The sequence below is a fragment of the Microcaecilia unicolor genome, chromosome 7 (genome assembly GCF_901765095.1).
Source record: "Microcaecilia unicolor chromosome 7, aMicUni1.1, whole genome shotgun sequence".
Taxonomy (NCBI): Eukaryota; Metazoa; Chordata; class Amphibia; order Gymnophiona; family Siphonopidae; genus Microcaecilia; species Microcaecilia unicolor.
The window spans coordinates 239,834,868-239,853,049 of NC_044037.1; the positions used below are offsets into that span (position 1 = coordinate 239,834,868).

General features: G+C 44.5%; 1 protein-coding gene across 1 annotated transcript in view; it reads left to right on the forward strand.

The window, feature by feature from the left end:
* Positions 1–18,182, forward strand: part of DPP4 (dipeptidyl peptidase 4) — a 187,345-nt gene that overhangs the window by 25,399 nt on the left and 143,764 nt on the right. Inside the window, 2 exon segments of the mRNA XM_030209009.1 lie at positions 6,528–6,571; positions 6,908–6,995. Of these exon segments, the coding sequence (XP_030064869.1) occupies positions 6,528–6,571; positions 6,908–6,995 (132 nt within the window).

Sequence of the window (18,182 nt, forward strand, 5' to 3'; positions counted from 1 at the left end):
TCTCTCCTACATCTTCCTTCTAAAAGTTTAAAAATATTAAACTACTCCCTCCTCAAAACTTTCTTTCTAAGAGAGCAGAGAACACTTTTCCACAACTCTGCAATCACCTGGTCTGCAACAGAAGGGGTCTTGGAGCCTTGAGAACATTGGAAGCAGCAGAAGAGTAGGAGGAAGAATGTGTAGAGGCAGAAGTGGTGAAAGAGATAGAAAAGGATTGAGAGCGCCATGAGACTGCTGCGGGGGGGGGGGGGGGATCAGTTGATGTTCTGGGGGGATCAGACATGGGGGTCAGTAGCTGTTCTGAAGGGTGAGAGGAAGGAGATGGGATTGGAACACTTCAAGATGGTATCCAGAAGCTATCGGGTTGCCAGCAGATATTAAGTGCTAGCATCCACATAGCTAAGTGGGCATAGTAAAGATTGTTTTTTGAGCAGACCTATATGCTTGTCTAACAATGTGGGCACTGGTATGGCCACCGAGAGACAGAGCCAGGCCCGGGGCAGGGCCACTGCCCCCCCCCCCCCCTATTTGTGATACAGCTGTCATCCCACCACTTGGAAATGTAGCTGCTGCTGCCACCACCTACCTTCCTGCATCAGTATGTATGCTGCTCCCCGGCCTCCAAGAGGGGCCCAGTGTTGGGATCTGTCTCTTTACTGCTCCTGTGTGCCAGGACCGGGTTATCTCGCTAACACAATCACAATCTCCTTCTAGATATTGGGGAGCTAGGTTGCCTAGGCCCTACCCTCCCCCCTCCTGCCTGCTCTGCTGCAATCAGGGTGAGGGGACAATGCAGAAACGTTGGGTACAGAAGGCAGGGTGCATGCAGAAAAAGAAACCTTGGGTCCACGCTGTTTCCTAGATATACTTTGCTTTCAATGGAAACAGCAAGCAGAGTAAAACAACTTCTTGAAAAAAAATTCAGTGACTTGATACACACAGGCAGCAGAGCAAAGTCTAATTTCACCTATCACACAAACTCAGAGCAGGTTTACAAATAAGCAGCAGAGAGCCAGCTCCCAGACGACTAGGTATATGAAGAGCATAGGATTATATTTACAGTGAAGTCAGAGTTCCAGTTTTGGTTAGCAGCTATGCAGAAGCCAGTTGTATTCTGTAACTTCAAGTTTGGCAGTCACAGTCCAGGCAGAGCAACTACAATGCTCATGGGAGAACAAGACAGAGAGAGAAATACTGCAAGCAGAGGACTGAAATCACAGCACAGGGCAGAGACATTAGCACAAGCCCTGAAGTAAGAAAGCAGGGAAGTCTGTTTGCAAGGTGGTTACTCACAGCATTCCTCAATTACTGATCATCCAGTCTCTGCTGGGGGTGTTGCAGCAAAACTCAACCAACCATTTAGCTGAGGTAGATGATGCCCAGGAAAGTGCACCTAACACAAAGACTCCAATCATATTCTGCGAGGTTTTTGCTGACCTGTCGCAGTGCCAAACATAGCAACAGGTCATCGTTCTGCCCTTTTAAGCTCCTCTGTGCTGCTCCATCTTCCTCTTCCTGCACTGAAAGAAATCTTGGTGAACCTGGAAGATGTACTGAGCCAAAGTTAACGAGTGATAAATCACCTGGACTAGATGGTATACATCCAAGGGTACTGAAAGAACTCAAACATGAAATTGCTGATCTGCTGTGAGTGATCTGTAACCTGTCATTAAAATCGTCCATAGTATGTGAAGTTTGGAGGATGCTAATTTTACTTTTTAAGGGTTCCAGGGGTGATCTGGGAAATTACATACCAGTAAGCCTGACTTCAGTGAAGGGCAAAATAGTGGAAACTAGTATAAATAATAAAATTATGGAACACACAAACATGGTTTCATGGGACAGAGTCAGCATGGGTTCAACCATGGGAAGTCTTGCCACACCAATTTGCTTCATTTCTTTGAACGCATGAATAAACATGTGAATAAAGGTGAGCTGGTTGATGTGGAGGGGCATAATCGAACGCGAACGCCCATCTCCATGGGCGTCTATGTCCGAAAACGGGTACGTGAAGAAGCGGGACAGACCGTATTTTTGAAAAAAATGGGCGTCCATCTTTTGTTTCGAAAATACGGTTTGGACGGACCAAATGCCATGGATTTGGTCCTTTCTGAGCTGGGCGATTTTTTTTTTTTTTTTTTTTTTTGCGATAATGGAAAATAAAAACGTCCAGCTCAGAAACGTCCTAATCCAAGCCATTTGGTCGTGGGAGGGACAAATGTACAACACTGCCATAGCTCTTAGGGGTGAAGGGGGCAACTACATGTGGGTACAGTGGGTTTCAGAGGCCTCCCATTTACCACCACAAGTGTTACAGGTGGGGGGGGGGGGGGTGGGCCTGGGTCTGTCTGCCTGAAGTGCACTGCAGTACCCACTAAAATTGCTTCAGGGACAGGACTTGTTGCTGCTGTATAACCTTGGCACACCAGTTGACACCTGAAGACTAATCTCGCTGAAAATGTCCTTTATTTGAATAAGCACGTTTACTCAGAGTTAACTGCAGATCAGAGGTTGTGCCCCACTGGCAACAAGTCTCGCTGGTACTGAGATTAGCAGTAGGTCGAAGCTGGCAGAATGGTGTACAATGCCCTCTTTCAGCAACATTCAAGGTAAGAACTAAGTGCTATAACGTGGCTAACACATGAACAGGATCTAAAACTGTGTTACAAAAATGGCCACTACCTCATGGACTACCGGAAACAAAACAGGGCACACTCTGACCCAGTAAGCAGAGGGAAAAGCACCATGGGAGTATAGCCTACCAACTACCAACATCGTGAGCATTTAACACAAGCTAGTGGAATCACGGAGCCTAATACCCTACACCCACCACAATGCATTGCTGATGAGACTCTGCAGTGCCCTTAACAGAAAAGGTGTCACACTCACCCAAGACCCACATCAGAACCAGGGAAAGCCTGTCAGAGGATAGAACACATTCTGCTGTCATGGAGATGGGTACGGAATTTGAGGCTGGCATACATGCTGGGAAAAAAAGTTTGTAAAGTGGGTTTCTTTTGGTGGGAGGGGGTTAGTGACCACTGCTGGAGTCAGGGCAGGTGATCCCCGATTCCCTCCCGTGGTCATCTGGTCAGTTGGGGCACTTTTTTGGGACTTGTTCATGAAAAAAAGGGTCTAAAAAAGTGACCCAAAATCGCGGTAAAAACGCCTTTTTTTCGATTATCAGCTAAAGACGCCCATCTCTCCTTGGCCGATAACCACGCACCAGTCCCGCCTTCGCCACCTCTCTGACATGCCCCCGTCAACTTTATTCATTCCTGCGACGGAGTGCAGTTGAAGACGCCCAAAATCGGCTTTCGATTATACCGATTTGGGCGCCCGCGAGAGAAAGACGTACATCTCCCGATTTAGGTCGGAATATGGGCGTTTTTCTCTTTTAATTATAAGGTGGATAGTGTATCCAGATTTTCAGAAAGCTTTTGACAAAGTTCCTCATGAGAGACTTCTGAGAATATTAAAAAGTCATGGGATGGGAGGCAATGTCCTTTTGTGGATTAGAATTGGTTATTGGACAGAAAACAGGTAGCATTAAATGGTCATTTCTCTCAATGGAGAAGGGTGCATAGTGGAGTGCCACAGGAATCTGTACTGGTACCAGTGTTATTTAACATATTTATAAATTATCTGGAAATCGGAATGATGAGTAAGGTGATTAAATTTGCAGAAGTCACAAAACTATTCAAAGATGTCAAAACACGTGTTGATTGTGAAAAATTGCAGGAAGACCTTAGGAAACTGTAAGACTGGGCATCCAAATGGCAGATGTGGACAAATGCAAAATGACTATATATTGCCTTGAGTGAATTCCTTAAAAAAGGTGGTAAATAAATCCTAATAATAAATAAATAAAATAAATAAATTGGGAAGAATAATGCGAATCATAGTTACCTAATGATAGGGTCCACCTTAGGAGTCAGCACTCAAGAAAAAGATCTAGGTTTAATTGTAGACAATATGCTGAAATCGCCTAGTGTGCAGTGGCAGCCAAAAAAGCAAATAGGATGCTGGGAATTATTAGGAAAGGGATGCAAAATAAGACCAATAATATTATAATGCTCCGTGGTGCGACTTCACCTTGATTATTGCATTTGATTCTGGTCGCTGTATCTCAAAAAAGATATAGCGGAATTAGAAAAGGTTCAAAGAAGAGCGACCAAAATGAAAAGGGGGATGGAACTCCTCTCATATGAGGAATGGCTAAAGAGGTTAAGGCTCTTCAGTTTGGAAAAGAGAAGGCTGAGGGAGGAAATGATTGAGATCTATAAAATCCTGAGAGAAAATCAATAAAATTACATGGAAATACTTTTAAAACAAATAGGAAGAAATATTTTTTCACTCAAAGAATAGTTAAGTTCTGGAACTCTTTGCAGGAGGATGTGGTAACAGTGGCTAGTGTATCTGGGTTTAAAAAAAGGTTAGGAGAATTTCCTGGAGGAAAAATCCATTGTCTTTTATTGAGATGGACATGGGGGGAAGCCCCTACTTGCCCCAGGATTGGTAACACAGAATGTTGCTACTAATTAGGTTTCTGCCATGTACTTGTGACCTGAATTGGCTACTGAGATAGACGGGCCATTGGTCTGACTGAGTTCATATGTTCTATATAGTGCGACTAGAGTTTCGTGCATAAATCTTAGCATATTCTGATTTGTGCATGCAACTCAATTGGATAGCAAGCAATTATCGCCATTAATTGGTACTAATTAGAATTTATGCGCACTTCTCGCTAAGCATATTCTATAAAATGGTCCACATAAATTCTACCAAGTGGATCTCAAAAGGGGGCATAGCCATGGGCGGGTCATGGGTGTTCCTATAATTTACACACATAGTTATAGAATAAGCCATTCTCCGCTGGATTCTATATACTGTAGCACACCTACAGACTGGTGCCAAAATTAGCATGGATTCTATAACAATGTGTGTAATTTAACAAGCTTAACAAGCAATAATGAGTACTAATGGGCACTGATTAGAATTTAGGTGCACAACTTGCTAAGCATATTCTGAAATGATGTGCGCCAAACTTCTAAAGCGCACAGGCAAAAATGGACATGGTTATGGAAAATGGGAATTTTGTGGGTGTTCTGAAATATATGCGCCTAGTTATAGAATATGGTCCAGTGCGCCTAAATCTACATGCCGGGATTTATGATACATTTTCGTTGGTGTGAACGGATAAACGTAGTTTTAGGTGCTGAAATATCAGACAATCAATATTCTATAATTAGCGCCCCAATCTAGCACAAATTATAGAATATGCTTAGTCGCTACAGATTTCAGCTCCGATTTTGTAGGCGCCATATATAGAATTTCCCCCTCTATCCCTAATGTTAGGTGTGGGCATTTTCACAAGGTTTTTATTGTTGTAAATGACAGCACCTAAAGTTTAGTCACGTGGATGGCGTCCACGTATTCTGTAAATTATGCCTAACTTTAGTCACGTTTTACTAGAATACACATAGTTGCGTTTTCCATCCACGCTGATTTTTTTTTTTGCACCAAGTATAGAATCTGGTCTTTTATGTGCCAAACCCTTGCACACATGAGGGAAAGATTTGGTGGGCTTTTTGAGCTTGCCACCAACACTGCTGGGGAAGGGAAGAGGGTTTAGGGAAGCTTCCTTTCCCCCTGACCAGGTAGATCCCACCAGCTAGGCAGCCAGACAAGCTTTATTTGTTTATTTTGTTACTATTCTGCTTTAAACCAAAGCAGATTACAGTAAAACATAGAAAACATAATAAAACAGAACATACAGAAAACAATCAGAAGACAATCTGTACATCGCTGACTGTAGCATAAAATCAAAGCAATCTTCACCCCATAAAAGCATGTTCAAAATAATGAGCCTTCAAATACTTTTTGAAGTGGAGAACATAGGCACATTGCCTCAAGGTACACAGGGAGCTTATTTCACGTGATCAGTCTTGCAATAGAAATAGTACATAGTGATAGTTCAATGCGGATGGCACAATTAATTGTTTTGTACATTCAGATCTCAATGGTTTGGTTTTATAAAGTCAATTCCACATACAGCCCCCCTTCCCCCAAAACAATTACATAGAATAAAATGTTTATTTTATAAATTAGTACTATAATTTCTGAGAGAACACTGAATCATTTTACCACTCCGTTTTCCCAGCTCGGTGCCCCTCATTTCTTCCTCCTCTAGGGGAGGCTCAGCACAGCCTCAGGCTGGGGACAGAAAGCCTCTTCTGCTTTTCGGTCCCAACCAGCAGATGGTACATCCTTCCTCAAATCATTTTAATGTTTATTTATATTAGAAGGCTGAGGAACATAACTTAAGTGTCTCACGAGCGCCCTCAAGATCTTTGGAATTAGCAGCAGCTGGGAGTCCTGACATACAGTCCTTCAGTAAAGTTTAACTTCTTGGTTGAAAGTTTAACACTTCTGTACTTTGGCTACTAACAGTTAACATCTGTGTGCCACTCCTCATTTCTGTTTCTCTTTTTTCTGATTTCCTTTTGTGATCGTCTTTCACTCAGGAGGCATCAGCTTCAGTTACCTGAGGATCAGGAAAAAAATGAAGGTAGGTACCTGTAATCCCCATTTTGGAAACTCTGAAATCAGCAGGGGGGGGGGGGGGGGGGTCTCTTTTAGGCTAATTGGTTGAGAAAGAAGGAATGACCTGGGCTGCTCTTTACTGGAAACCTGAATGTAAATCATAAATTGTAGCACTGTTATTAAATCCCCAGATTTCCCTCAGTTTGCAGAAAACTAAGGGATCGTGAGTACTTATTCCTCCACCCTAGTAAAGGAGTAACCTTGGAACATAGCTTCATAGCGCTGTAATGAATCTTCACTGAGTTTTCCATGTCTGTTTCCTCTCCCCACTCTTAACTTTTTTTTCTCTTTTTTTTTTCAGACAGCTGGCAAGTGGTTGTTCGGGCTCCTCGTGGCTGTTGTGGTTATTGCTATTATAGCTCTCCCTGCAGCATTGCTGACTCTGCGCAGTAAGTTCAAATAGACAAAAGAGGCGACTCCCCAGCCCTCTGAAGGCAATCTGAAACGCAAAAACATAATACAGTTGTATGCACTGCAGTTATTCTAACCTCTTAAAATTGTATATATTCCCCTGGATGCTATAAAGTTGTGTGCACAAATTTCCGAGTAGTGCATAAATTTGTGCATACAAGTTATAGAATAGTGCCAGTTGTGCATCTATTGTTTAATTAGGCACCAATTGGTCTTAATAATAGTCCTTAAATTGCATTATTTGGTGTTAATTGACACTAATTTATAGTTATGTGTGTAACTGCATTTAGACGCTATTCTAAAAACTTAAGGCAAGATGCATCAACAAAACGTAAAACAACCAAAAACGTAAAAGTCATTACCGTTTAGAAAAAACGAAGGATGCACTAAAAAAAAAAGACGCACATGTTCGGCGTGGTATTCAAACGTCGGATGCATGAAAGTATCGTTAATCTGATGTAATCTCCGCCAGTGGTATAGGAAATGCATGAGCGTATCGCCAAACCTATGATATCACCTTGCCCGAAGACACCGCGCCGCTCACCCCGTTTCAATCAGCTGATATCAGAGAGTGCAGTTGAAAGCGTGCATCACAAAAATAGCCTTCCATTTTGGCCAAAATAGCCTTCCATTTTAGCCAAATAATAAAAACGTCTTTTTTGGCTGTGCTTCACAGTCAGCTAAGAGATCTGGAAGTCTCTGAGCCAATCACAGCGCGTTTAGCTCAGCTAAACGCGCTGTGATTGGCTCAGAGACTTCCAGGTCTCTCAGCTGAGTGAAGCAAGGCCAAAAAGGAAGTTTTTATTATTTGGCCAAAATGGAAGGCTATTTTTGGCCAAAATAGAAGGCTATTTTTGTGATGGACGCTTTCAACTGCACTCTCCGATATCAGCTGATTGAAAAACGGGGAGGTGAGCAGCACAGCGTCTTTGGGAGGCATATATGACATACGTTTTTGACAATTTTTCGATCTAGCGCAGCCTCAACGAGAGGTACAACCTCTTGTTAAATTTTCCGGTGATTTCCACCGTTAAGGCAATCGGAAAAGGTTAGTGCATCTCATTACAATAGGGTTTCTGCACAATTTGCTCATCTGCATTCCGTTTTCGTTAGCTGCTACTGCCGTCGGGAAATGGCCTTTAGTGCATGCCACGGTTTAAAACTTGTTCGTTAAAGGCTCGTTTAGTTTAGTGCATGTTGCCCTTAGGGGTGAATTCTATGTTTGGTGCTGAGCTTAAAGTTAGGTGCAGTTTATAGAAAAGTGTTTAAGCTCATGCCTAACTTTAGGTGCGGCCATTTGCAAACGTATATGCCTAAATTAGGTACATGTCTCCATTATTCTATAACAATGTGCGTAAAGCTAGGAACGCCCCCATTCTGCCTATGACCCTCCCATTTACATACCCCTTTTTAAAACTCATGCCTAAATTTATGTGCATATGTTCCAATTAAATCTAATTAGTGCCAATAATTAGAAACATAGAAAATAGAAACATAGAAATATGACAGCAGATAAGGGTCAAGTGACCCATTCAGTCTACCCATCCTCCATAATCACTAACTCTTCCTTTCCTAAGGGATCCCACATACCTGTCCCACGCTTTCTGAAATTCTGACAGGCCTCGCCTCAACAACCCCCACTGGGAGACCATTCCACACCTTCACCCCTCTTTCCATGAAAGTATTTTCTTAAATTCCTCCTAAGCCTATTTCCTCTTAACTTCATCTAATGCTCCTTCATACCTGAGTTTTCCTTCATTTGAAAAAGGCTCAACTCCTGTACATTAATGCCACTGAGGTATTTAAACGTCTCTATCATATCCCCTCCCTCCTGCCTCTCTTCCAGGATATACGTGTTGAGGTTCCTAAGCCTGTCCCTATATGTTTTATGACAGAGATTGCTTACCAATTTTGTAGCCACCCTCTGGACTGACTCATTCTGTTTATATCCTTTCTTGGGTGCGGTCTCCAGAATTTCACAGTACTCTAAGTAGGGCCTCACCAGAGACTTATATAAGGGCACTATCACCTCTTTTTTCCAGCTGGTCATCCGTCTCCTTATGCAGCCAAGCCATTGCTTGTTAAAGCCAATTATTGGCACTAATTGGCTCATCATTCAATTAGATTGGGCACGCCCAAATTTGCACACACAAGTTTTGGCTACTTTTATAGAATTAAGGGGTTAGCGCTTAAATGCTATAACGCTCAACTACAATGGGGATGTGTATATGGGTGGATCAGAGGCATGTCTTGCAGATGCACCTGAAAGATATAGAATACTATCACTTATGCGCAACTGTCATCTTTAGGCATGACTATTTACACCAGCCTTTGACATGACATAACTGCTCACGCAAGTTAGGCTTGTGCATGCCAACTTACGCTATATTCTATAACGACAATTTCACATGCAATTGCTGTTATAGAATTGGCGCTCTGTCTTGAATCCACCTCATTATGCACTATTTTTAGTTTTTGTAAGACTATTTTGGAGGTGGAGAGGCAAGGGGGTTGGGGGGGAGGAGACAGAAGGGGTTGGGGATGGCTACATTTAGACTCAGGCAATATTGGGTTAGCAATGAACATATATTGCAACTTTCATGACCCCATCCAAAGGCATGAAAACAAATTCCCCTGGTACTTTTTTTTTCTGTCAGTTTGTAAGTTCTCCCCTCCCTACTTGTATCTTTCTGAAGTGCTGGGAGAGGTATAATGTTAAAACTTTCACAGTGCATAAGAAATAAAGTTGTTTTTTTTAAGACAGTGGTTCATTTGACACTCAAAGTAGTTCTAAACTTAAAGATCAGTACTGCAGGGAAGAGACTCCTTGGTTAATGTGGATGAATTTCTTGATTATACAGACTGTTACTTTTATTCAGAACTGCCCAAATCTGTCCTGAGAAACCTCCAGTCCAGGTTTTCAAGATATCCACAAGGAAGTTACATGAGAAAGGTTAGCATGCACCTGAGCCCCAACATATATGCATAAGTTTATTGATGCATATTTATTGTGGATATCCTGAAAAACAGACTGGCTGTTGGGTCCCTAGGATAGGTTTAGGAAGTGCCATCTTAAGTGCTCATGTTTTGAACATGCTTTAGTTGGGGGTGGTGGGGGGACTTTACAAGAACCAAGTCTTCTGGTGTATAAAACCTACAGGAATATTTTCTGCTGACCTGCAAGATGTGGCGCCCACAGTAGTTAAGAAGCATTCATGCAGTGAGTTTTAATTTTGAAAGTATTATAGTGAACTACCGTTAGTATGAAGAAAGGTCATGTTCACCATATTGGATGTAGCCATGGCAATGAGTGGATTAGCGTCACCACTACATTGGAGTCTGCTAGACCGCAAAGGAGAGAGGCCCAAGGTGGGGGTGTGATACTGACTGGGGGAGGCGACATGGGGGACCTTGCGTTGCAGGGAGGCTGTTGTTTGCGAACATGCTGTTGGAAAGCGAAATCCTGCCCATTTTCCTTTGCCAACAACAAGAAACAACTAAAATGTTGATATTTCTTCTGCCATTGTAAATGACTGCCGAATCCTAGTTAGCACTAAAGAATAAGACAGCAAGCTAACAAAACTTGGTTTATCAGTGAACAGCTATGTGCACAGTGGTGGTGCCAGAATAATAATACTTCCCACCACATGACTTACATTCTTTGTTGTTGCTGGGGAACAGGAAGTTCCATCTTCATTCCTATTCCATCTTCATTCCTTTTCACTTCCTGCCATCTCTGCTACCAGCTGTCACTGTGATTTTAGTTATGAGATACTTGTTTAATGAGAATTGGAGTGAGATCAATATGTACTAAAGAAGAACTGAATACTTAAACATTTAGGGTATGATATTCAGTCATCGGCGGGCAATGCTTTTGCTGTCCACTACCGGCGTTAAACCTGGATATTCAATGCCAGGCCTTTTCTGGTGACAGTCATTGAATATCTGGGGGGGTTTAACTGCTAAAAAGTTAACCGGTTATCAGGGGCGTAGCCACGGGCGTGCCTGGATGGGCCCAGGCCCGCCCAACCAACGTCCGCCCCACCGGCGCCGCAGTCCCTACCTGCCTACCAGCTCCGTCGATGGGGAGAGATGACCCTCTTCTGCCACCCGACACCCAGCCTTAAAAAAGAAAATGGAAGAAGCGCCTTGCGTCTGACCTGCTCTGCGCTGCTAAGGAAACAAATCGCCTCATCGCGTTGGCTCTTCAATCACTGTGTCCCGCCCTCTGATGTAACTTCCTATTTTCATGAGGGCAGGACACAGTGATTGAAGGGCCAACACGACGAGGCGATTTGTTTGCCTTAGCAGCGCATAGCAGGTCAGACACGAGGAGCTTCTTCCATTTTCTTTTTTAAGGCTGGGTGTCGGTGGCAGAAGAGGGTCATCTCTTCCCGTCAATGGAGCTAGTAGGCAGGTGGGGACTGAGTCAGGGAGGGGGGCTCAGATGGGAGAAGGGGTCGGGGTGGGGTGGGGAGAGGAGGGGCTCAGATGGTTGAAAGGGACGAGAACGGGGTCTGGGAGGGGAGGGGACGGACTCAGATGGGAGAAGGGGACGGAGTCTGGGAGATGAGGGGAGGGACTCAGATGGGAGAAGGGGTCTCGGGTCTGAGAAGGGGACAGGAGGGAGAATGGGGCCATGCCTGGGGCAGGTGGGACTAAAGCTACTGGGAGAAGTGGGGGGATAGGGAAGGGTAGGGCAGATTCCTGATTGGGTGGAGAGTATAAAAGGAAGGTAGGACTGATGCTGGGCTATAGGGAGAGATGGGGGGTATAAAGGGAAGAGTAGGGCTGATGCTGGACTACAGGGAGAGATGGGAGCGTAGGAAGGGAAGAGTATGGCTGATACTGAGTTATAAGGATGGATGAGGGGTAGGGCCAGTGGTGGGCTACAAGGACGAAGTGATGGGGAAGGGAAGGGTATGGCTGATGCTGGGCTACAGGACAAGTTTAAATTTTTGGTCCTTTATTCTGCAATTAATGATGATTGATCTGTGTTCTGTATGTGACCAAGGTAAGAGATTCTGCTGGCATTTGGTGTTTGTGGGGATCTATATCAGTCTGGCTTTTCCAATGGGACAAGTATTGCTATTGCCTTTTTAAAGGTGCTGTTATTAGTATTTGAGTGTTCAGAACTGGTGGTTTTAAGGTTTGCAACATAGGTTCCGAATATGTATGTGGTTTATGTTGCTGTAGGACAGCTGTTGGGCAGCCTGTTTATTAAAAATTATTTAGGATCCCCCCCCCAAAACTACTCACAGCTATATATACATAGTGCCCACCCATATTAGCTCTGGGCCCATCCAAAATGTCAGGTCTGGCTACGCCACTGCCGGTTATGCCATTATTCAGCGCTAACTGGTTAACTTTTTAGCAGGTAAAGAAAGGACCACATAAATAGCTTTCCTATCACCACTAAACATATCCGGTTAGGTGCTGAAAATCAGTGCCTAACCAGATAAGTCATGCGATATGGCCGGTTATGCATCAGGCGCTAACCAGCAATATTCAGCGGAGATAACCGGACATCTTCCACTGAATATTTATTTATTTATTACATTTATATCCCACATTTTATATCCCACATTATCTCAAATAGAATTCAAGTTCAAAGTAACAAATGTAGAACTGACAGCCATTCTGATTACGTATAACAAGTAGGTAGAAATGTAACTACAAAATTCAGGTAGCAAATAACATGAAATCTAGATCATATAACATGTTTATAATACATGGGAATAGAATGTGAATACAGACATAGGTGTTGATTAGCAGGTTTAATTTGAAGGTTAACTATTCTATTGTAAGAGATCGATTTTATCAGATAAGTTTTCAACAGTTTTCGAAATGAGAGATAGTCTTCAGTTTGGCAGAGTTGCTTGGGTAAAGAGTTCCATTTGGTTGTGCTTTGATATGAAAAACCAGGCACAGGACCCAGGAGCTGAGTCTCTTCTCCCATGGGCTGATGCTCAGAACTCCTGCGCTAAGGCCAACAGCACAGACCTGTATACCACCAGAACAGTTCAGAAAACTAGCTTGCCACTACTCAAATAAAATGGTATTCAGATTATATGTGTGCTGTAAAAGCGAAAGTAGGGAGGGAACATGCTTGGTACATGCACTGAAGAGTTTTGCAATAAGAGCAGTTCTTGTGTGTATGTGCCAGGCAAACACAAAAGTGAAGCACACATCAGTGCCACTCTTCCACACCTTTAAATACAAGCATTTCAGGTTTTTTTTAAAACTTGGAAGACTTATATTTAAGCTTAGAAAACACACTAATGTGTGCTTTCATTTTTGGGTTTGCTTGGACTCATGCACATTTCTCTTTCAGTACTTAGGGTTACCATACGTCCGGATTTACCCGGACATGTCCTCTTTTTGAGGGCATGTCCGGGCGTTCGGATGGATTTGGCCAGCCTGCCCGTTTGTCCGGATTTCTGGACAAACGGGCTGGCTGGCGGGGGGTGGGCACGGTACTCCCTTCCCCTCCCCTTACGCTACTATCCCTGGTGGTCTAGAGGTACCTCTTCGCTCGGGGCAGGAAAGAAAGAGTCCCCTCTTTCCTGCATGGAGCGCTGCTGCTAGCTGCCCTGCTGCATCCTGGGTGAGTCCGGCTCTCGGCGTTTCAAAATGGCCGCCGAGAGTTGAAGTCTCGTGAGGCTGCTTCAACTCTTGGCGGCCATTTTGAAATGCTGAGAGCTGGACTCGCACAGGATGCAGCAGGGCAGCTAGCAGCAGCGCTCCGGACAGGAAAGCGGGGGCTCTTTCTTTCCTGCCCCGAGCGAAGAGGTACCTCTAGACCACCAGGGATAGTAGCGTAAGGGGAGGGGAGGTGACAGGGGGGAGGGAAGGTGATGGGGGGAAGAGGGGGTGACCAGGGGTGGGGCGATAGCGTGAAAGGGGCGTGGTGATGGCATGGAAGGGGTGGGGCAAGTGTCCTCTTTTTATGAGGACAAAAAATGGTACTGGCACTTACAGGCTGCATGGGCTTCCAAAAAAAAAAAAAAAAATCAAAACTGGCAGATTTTAAACTAAAAATCAAAAGAAATCCTCTCTTCAAACCCCCAGTGTTAGCTCCAAGTTGGCGTTAGGCTTTCAGCAGTAGAGGCAGGGTTTGTTTGTGCACTGTTCTCTGGGCATTGGGAGGTCACAGTAAAGAACTTCATTAACATCTGTTTGACTGCATTTAAGTACAATTTGCAGCCAGGGCTGCTAAGAGACAGAGCCGGGCCCAGGGCAGGGCACCTAACTCTTTCAGGAAATCCAGACTGCCCCAATTTGACTCCCCCTATCAGACTGACTGTTCACGTGTCCTTTAGATTGTAAGCTCTTTGAGCACGGACTGTCCTTCTATGTTAAATTGTACAGCGCTGCGTAACCCTAGTAGCACTTTAGAAATGTTAAGTAGTAGTAGTAGTAGCTGTCGCCAGTGCCATCCCTCAAGTCAACCCAGGATTGCCACTGCCACCCCAGGATCGTCACCGCTCCCCCCCCCCCCCCCCCCCCAGGATCACCGCCGCTCCTGCCCCCCTGTCACAATTCAACATACCTTGGCTGACGGGGGTCCCTAGGTCCCGTCAGCAGAAGAAGCCTTCCTCCTGCACTGTACTTCACTCCACCACATTGCCTGCCCTGCCCCTGCGGCTGCTTTTCCCTTCAAGTCGCGCATGCTCAATTTCATCAAAACTGAGCATTTTATTTATTTTAGCGCATTTATATCCCACTTTTTCCCACAGGTGTGCAGGCTCAAAGTGGCTTACAATGTAATGATAGGCTGTCACCAGATCAGTTGTTAAACATTTACAATCAATGAGATAGGATAGAAGGAACAAGGGAAGTAGAAAAGAGGGAAAGGGCAAGAGGGTCTAAAATGGTTCATGAAGATGTTATTAGGAAGGTCTGTTATGATGAATCCGAGCATGCATGACATAAGGGGAAAAGCAGCCGCAGGGGCAGGGCAGACAACGCAGCAGAGTGAAGAACTGCACTGGAGGAAGGCTTCTTCTGCTGGTGGGGGCCTGAGGACCCCTGTCAGCCAAAAAAAGAGTCCCCGAAACCCTGTCTGCTCCCCCCCCTAGCCTCTAAGGGGGGCCCCACATTGGAGTTTTCTCTCTCCTAGTGTCGGGACATGATAACACGGATCCCGTAAGGAGCAGGAGAGAGAGAGATAGAGAGTTCGGCACTGGGCCCCTCTTGGAGGCTGGGCCCAGGGTAATCTTGCCCCCCCCCCCCTCTCAGCGGCCCTGTTTGCAGCCATCTCTGGCACACATGTTCCTTGTGCTAAAGCCCTCTGATCATTCTATGCAGATTAACACCAGTGTCGGTCTGCACTAATTGGCTCTAATGCTGATGTTAGGTTCTGAACACAGACCTGTCAGGCAATTGGTGATCAGTCACTGTGGAGGGAATGCACTTGAACCTTAAGTGGGAGGGAAGGCAACTGGTGTTATGTTGAAAATTCTTGCTGGCATAAGTGAAGCACTTAGCAGTTCAGTCCTCAGTCAATAAGAGAAGCCAAAATAAGCAGGGTATAGCATTTTGGGAGGATGGATTTAAAATGAAGGTGAAAAAAAGGGGGAGGTGTGGAAAAACAACTGAAGAATTACCTCAGGACATAATGATTTAAAACCAGGAGTGATTACAAATTCTGCACCTCTTGTGGAAAATAAATGCAGCATTCCTAATAGGCAATGAAGATTATGGGCCAGCAGTAGGGACAGCAACAGATTGAAAAAGCAGGATAACCGCAAGTTTAATTTTGGGAAACATATCTAGAGTTTTTACTTTAGATAGGTTTAAGACATCAATTCATTTAACTGTCTTTTGGTTCCAGTTATGATGTACTGTATAAATGGAAAACTGCTTAGGGCTCAATAGATCAGTGAATGTAAAATAGCACACACACTTTTACATATATTTATGCACAAGCACTGTTTTCTTCCTCTGGGAACACTGGCTTTACCATTAAGCAGACTGGGCCATTACCTCAGGTGGCAGTTTCTTGGGGTAGCAAACAGCAGTTTAAATGCAAACTTTTTATTTTTGTTACATTTGTACCCTGTGCTTTCCCACTCATGGCAGGCTCAATGTGTCTTACATGGGGCAATGGAGGGTTAAGGGACTTGCCCAGAGTCACAAGGAGCTGCCTGTGCCTGAAGTGAGAATTGAACTCAGTTCCCCAGGACCAGAGTCCACCACCCTAACCACTAGGCCACTCCTCCATTGTTGCTACTATTTGAGATTCTACATGGAATGTTGCTGCTATTCCACTAGCAACATTCCATGTAGAAGTCAGCCCTTGCAGATCACCAATGTGGCCGCGCAGGCTTCTGCTTCTGTGAGTGTACGTGCAGGACGTCAGACTCACAGAAACAGAAGCCTGCGCAGCCTTCTACATGGAATGTTGCTAGTGGAATAGCAACATTCCATGTAGAATCTCCAATAGTAGCAACATTCCATGTAGAATCTCCAATAGTATCTATTTTATTTTTGTTACATTTGTACCCTGCGCTTTCCCACTCATGGCAGGCTCAATGTGTCTTACATGGGGCAATGGAGGATTAAGTGACTTGCCTAGAGTCACAAGGAGCTGCCTGTGCCTGAAGTGGGAATTGAACTCAGTTCCGCAGGACCAAAGTCCACCACCCTAACCACTAGGTCAAAGTGGTTTCCACTGCTAAAACAAAACACTTCTAAAGTATTAGCATGCAAGGAAAAGGAACTCCAATTACTGTTATGAAACAAATAGCCATTCTGAGATGCAAACACACTAAACACAGCACCCCCCCCCCCCCCCGAAAAGAAACTTTGAACCACTTCAGCCGAATGCCAAGGCACAGAAATGTGTTTTTAGTAGAGTTTTGAATTTTTTGTATGACAGCTCTCCACAGGTAGTTGCCGGAAGATCATTTCATGGTTTAGGTTCAAGAAAGTAAAAGCAGAACATCTAGCGGATTCTAAATATGCTAATTTCGGGGTGGGTAAAACCAAACAATGGACGCCTATTAAATGCAGAGCTCTAGATAGTGTATATGGGAAGCTAGAAACAAAGGCTACTACTACTACTACTACTACTATTTAGCATTTCTATGGCGCTACAAGGCGTACGCAGCGCTGCACAAACATGGAAGAAAGACAGTCCCTGCTCAAAGAGCTTACAATCTAATAGACAAAAAATAAAGTAAGCAAATCAAATCAATTAATGTGTACAGGAAGGAGGAGAGGAGGGTAGGTGGAGGCGAGTGGTTACAAGTGGTTACGAGTCAAAATCAATGTTAAAGAGGTGGGCTTTCAGTCTAGATTTAAAGGTGGCCAAGGATGGGGTAAGACGTAGGGGCTCAGGAAGTTTATTCCAGGCATAGGGTGCAGTGAGACAGAAGGCGCGAAGTCTGGAGTTGGCAGTAGTGGAGAAGGGAACAGATAAGAAGGATTTATCCATGGAGCGGAGTGCAAGGGAAGGGGTGAAGGGAAGGATGAGTGTGGAGAGATACTGGGGAGCAGCAGGTTAGTAGAAGAAGTTTGAACAGGATACGAAAATGGATAGGGAGCCAGTGAAGTGACTTGAGGTGAGGGGTAGTATGAGTAAAGCGACCCTGGCGGAAGATGAGACGGGCAGCAGAGTTTTGAACTTATTGGAGAGGGGAGAGGTGACTAAGTGGGAGGCCAGCAAGAAGCAGATTGCAGTAGTCTAAACGAGAGGTGACAAGGGTGTGGATGAGGGTTTTGGTAGAGTGCTCGCAAAGAAAGGGGCGGATTTTACGGATGTTGTAAAGAAAGAAACGACAGTTCTTGGCGATCTGCTGGATATGATCAGAGAAGGAGAGAGAAGAGTCAAAGATGACCCCAAGGTTTCGAGCTGAGGAGACAGGGAGAATGAGAGAGCCATCAACAGAAATAGAAAACGGGGGGAGTGGGGAGGTGGGTTTGGGGGGGAAAATGAGAAGCTCGGTTTTGGTCATGTTTAATTTCAGGTGGTGTTGAGTCATCCAGACAGCAATGTCAGACAAGCACGCTGAAACTTTGGTTTGGATGCAAGGTGAGATATCAGGGGTAGAAAGGTAGATTTGGGAGTCATCAGCATAGAGATGGTAGGAAAAGCCATGGGATGAGATTAATGAACCAAGGGAAGAAGTGTAGATAGAAAAGAGGAGGGGACCAAGAAC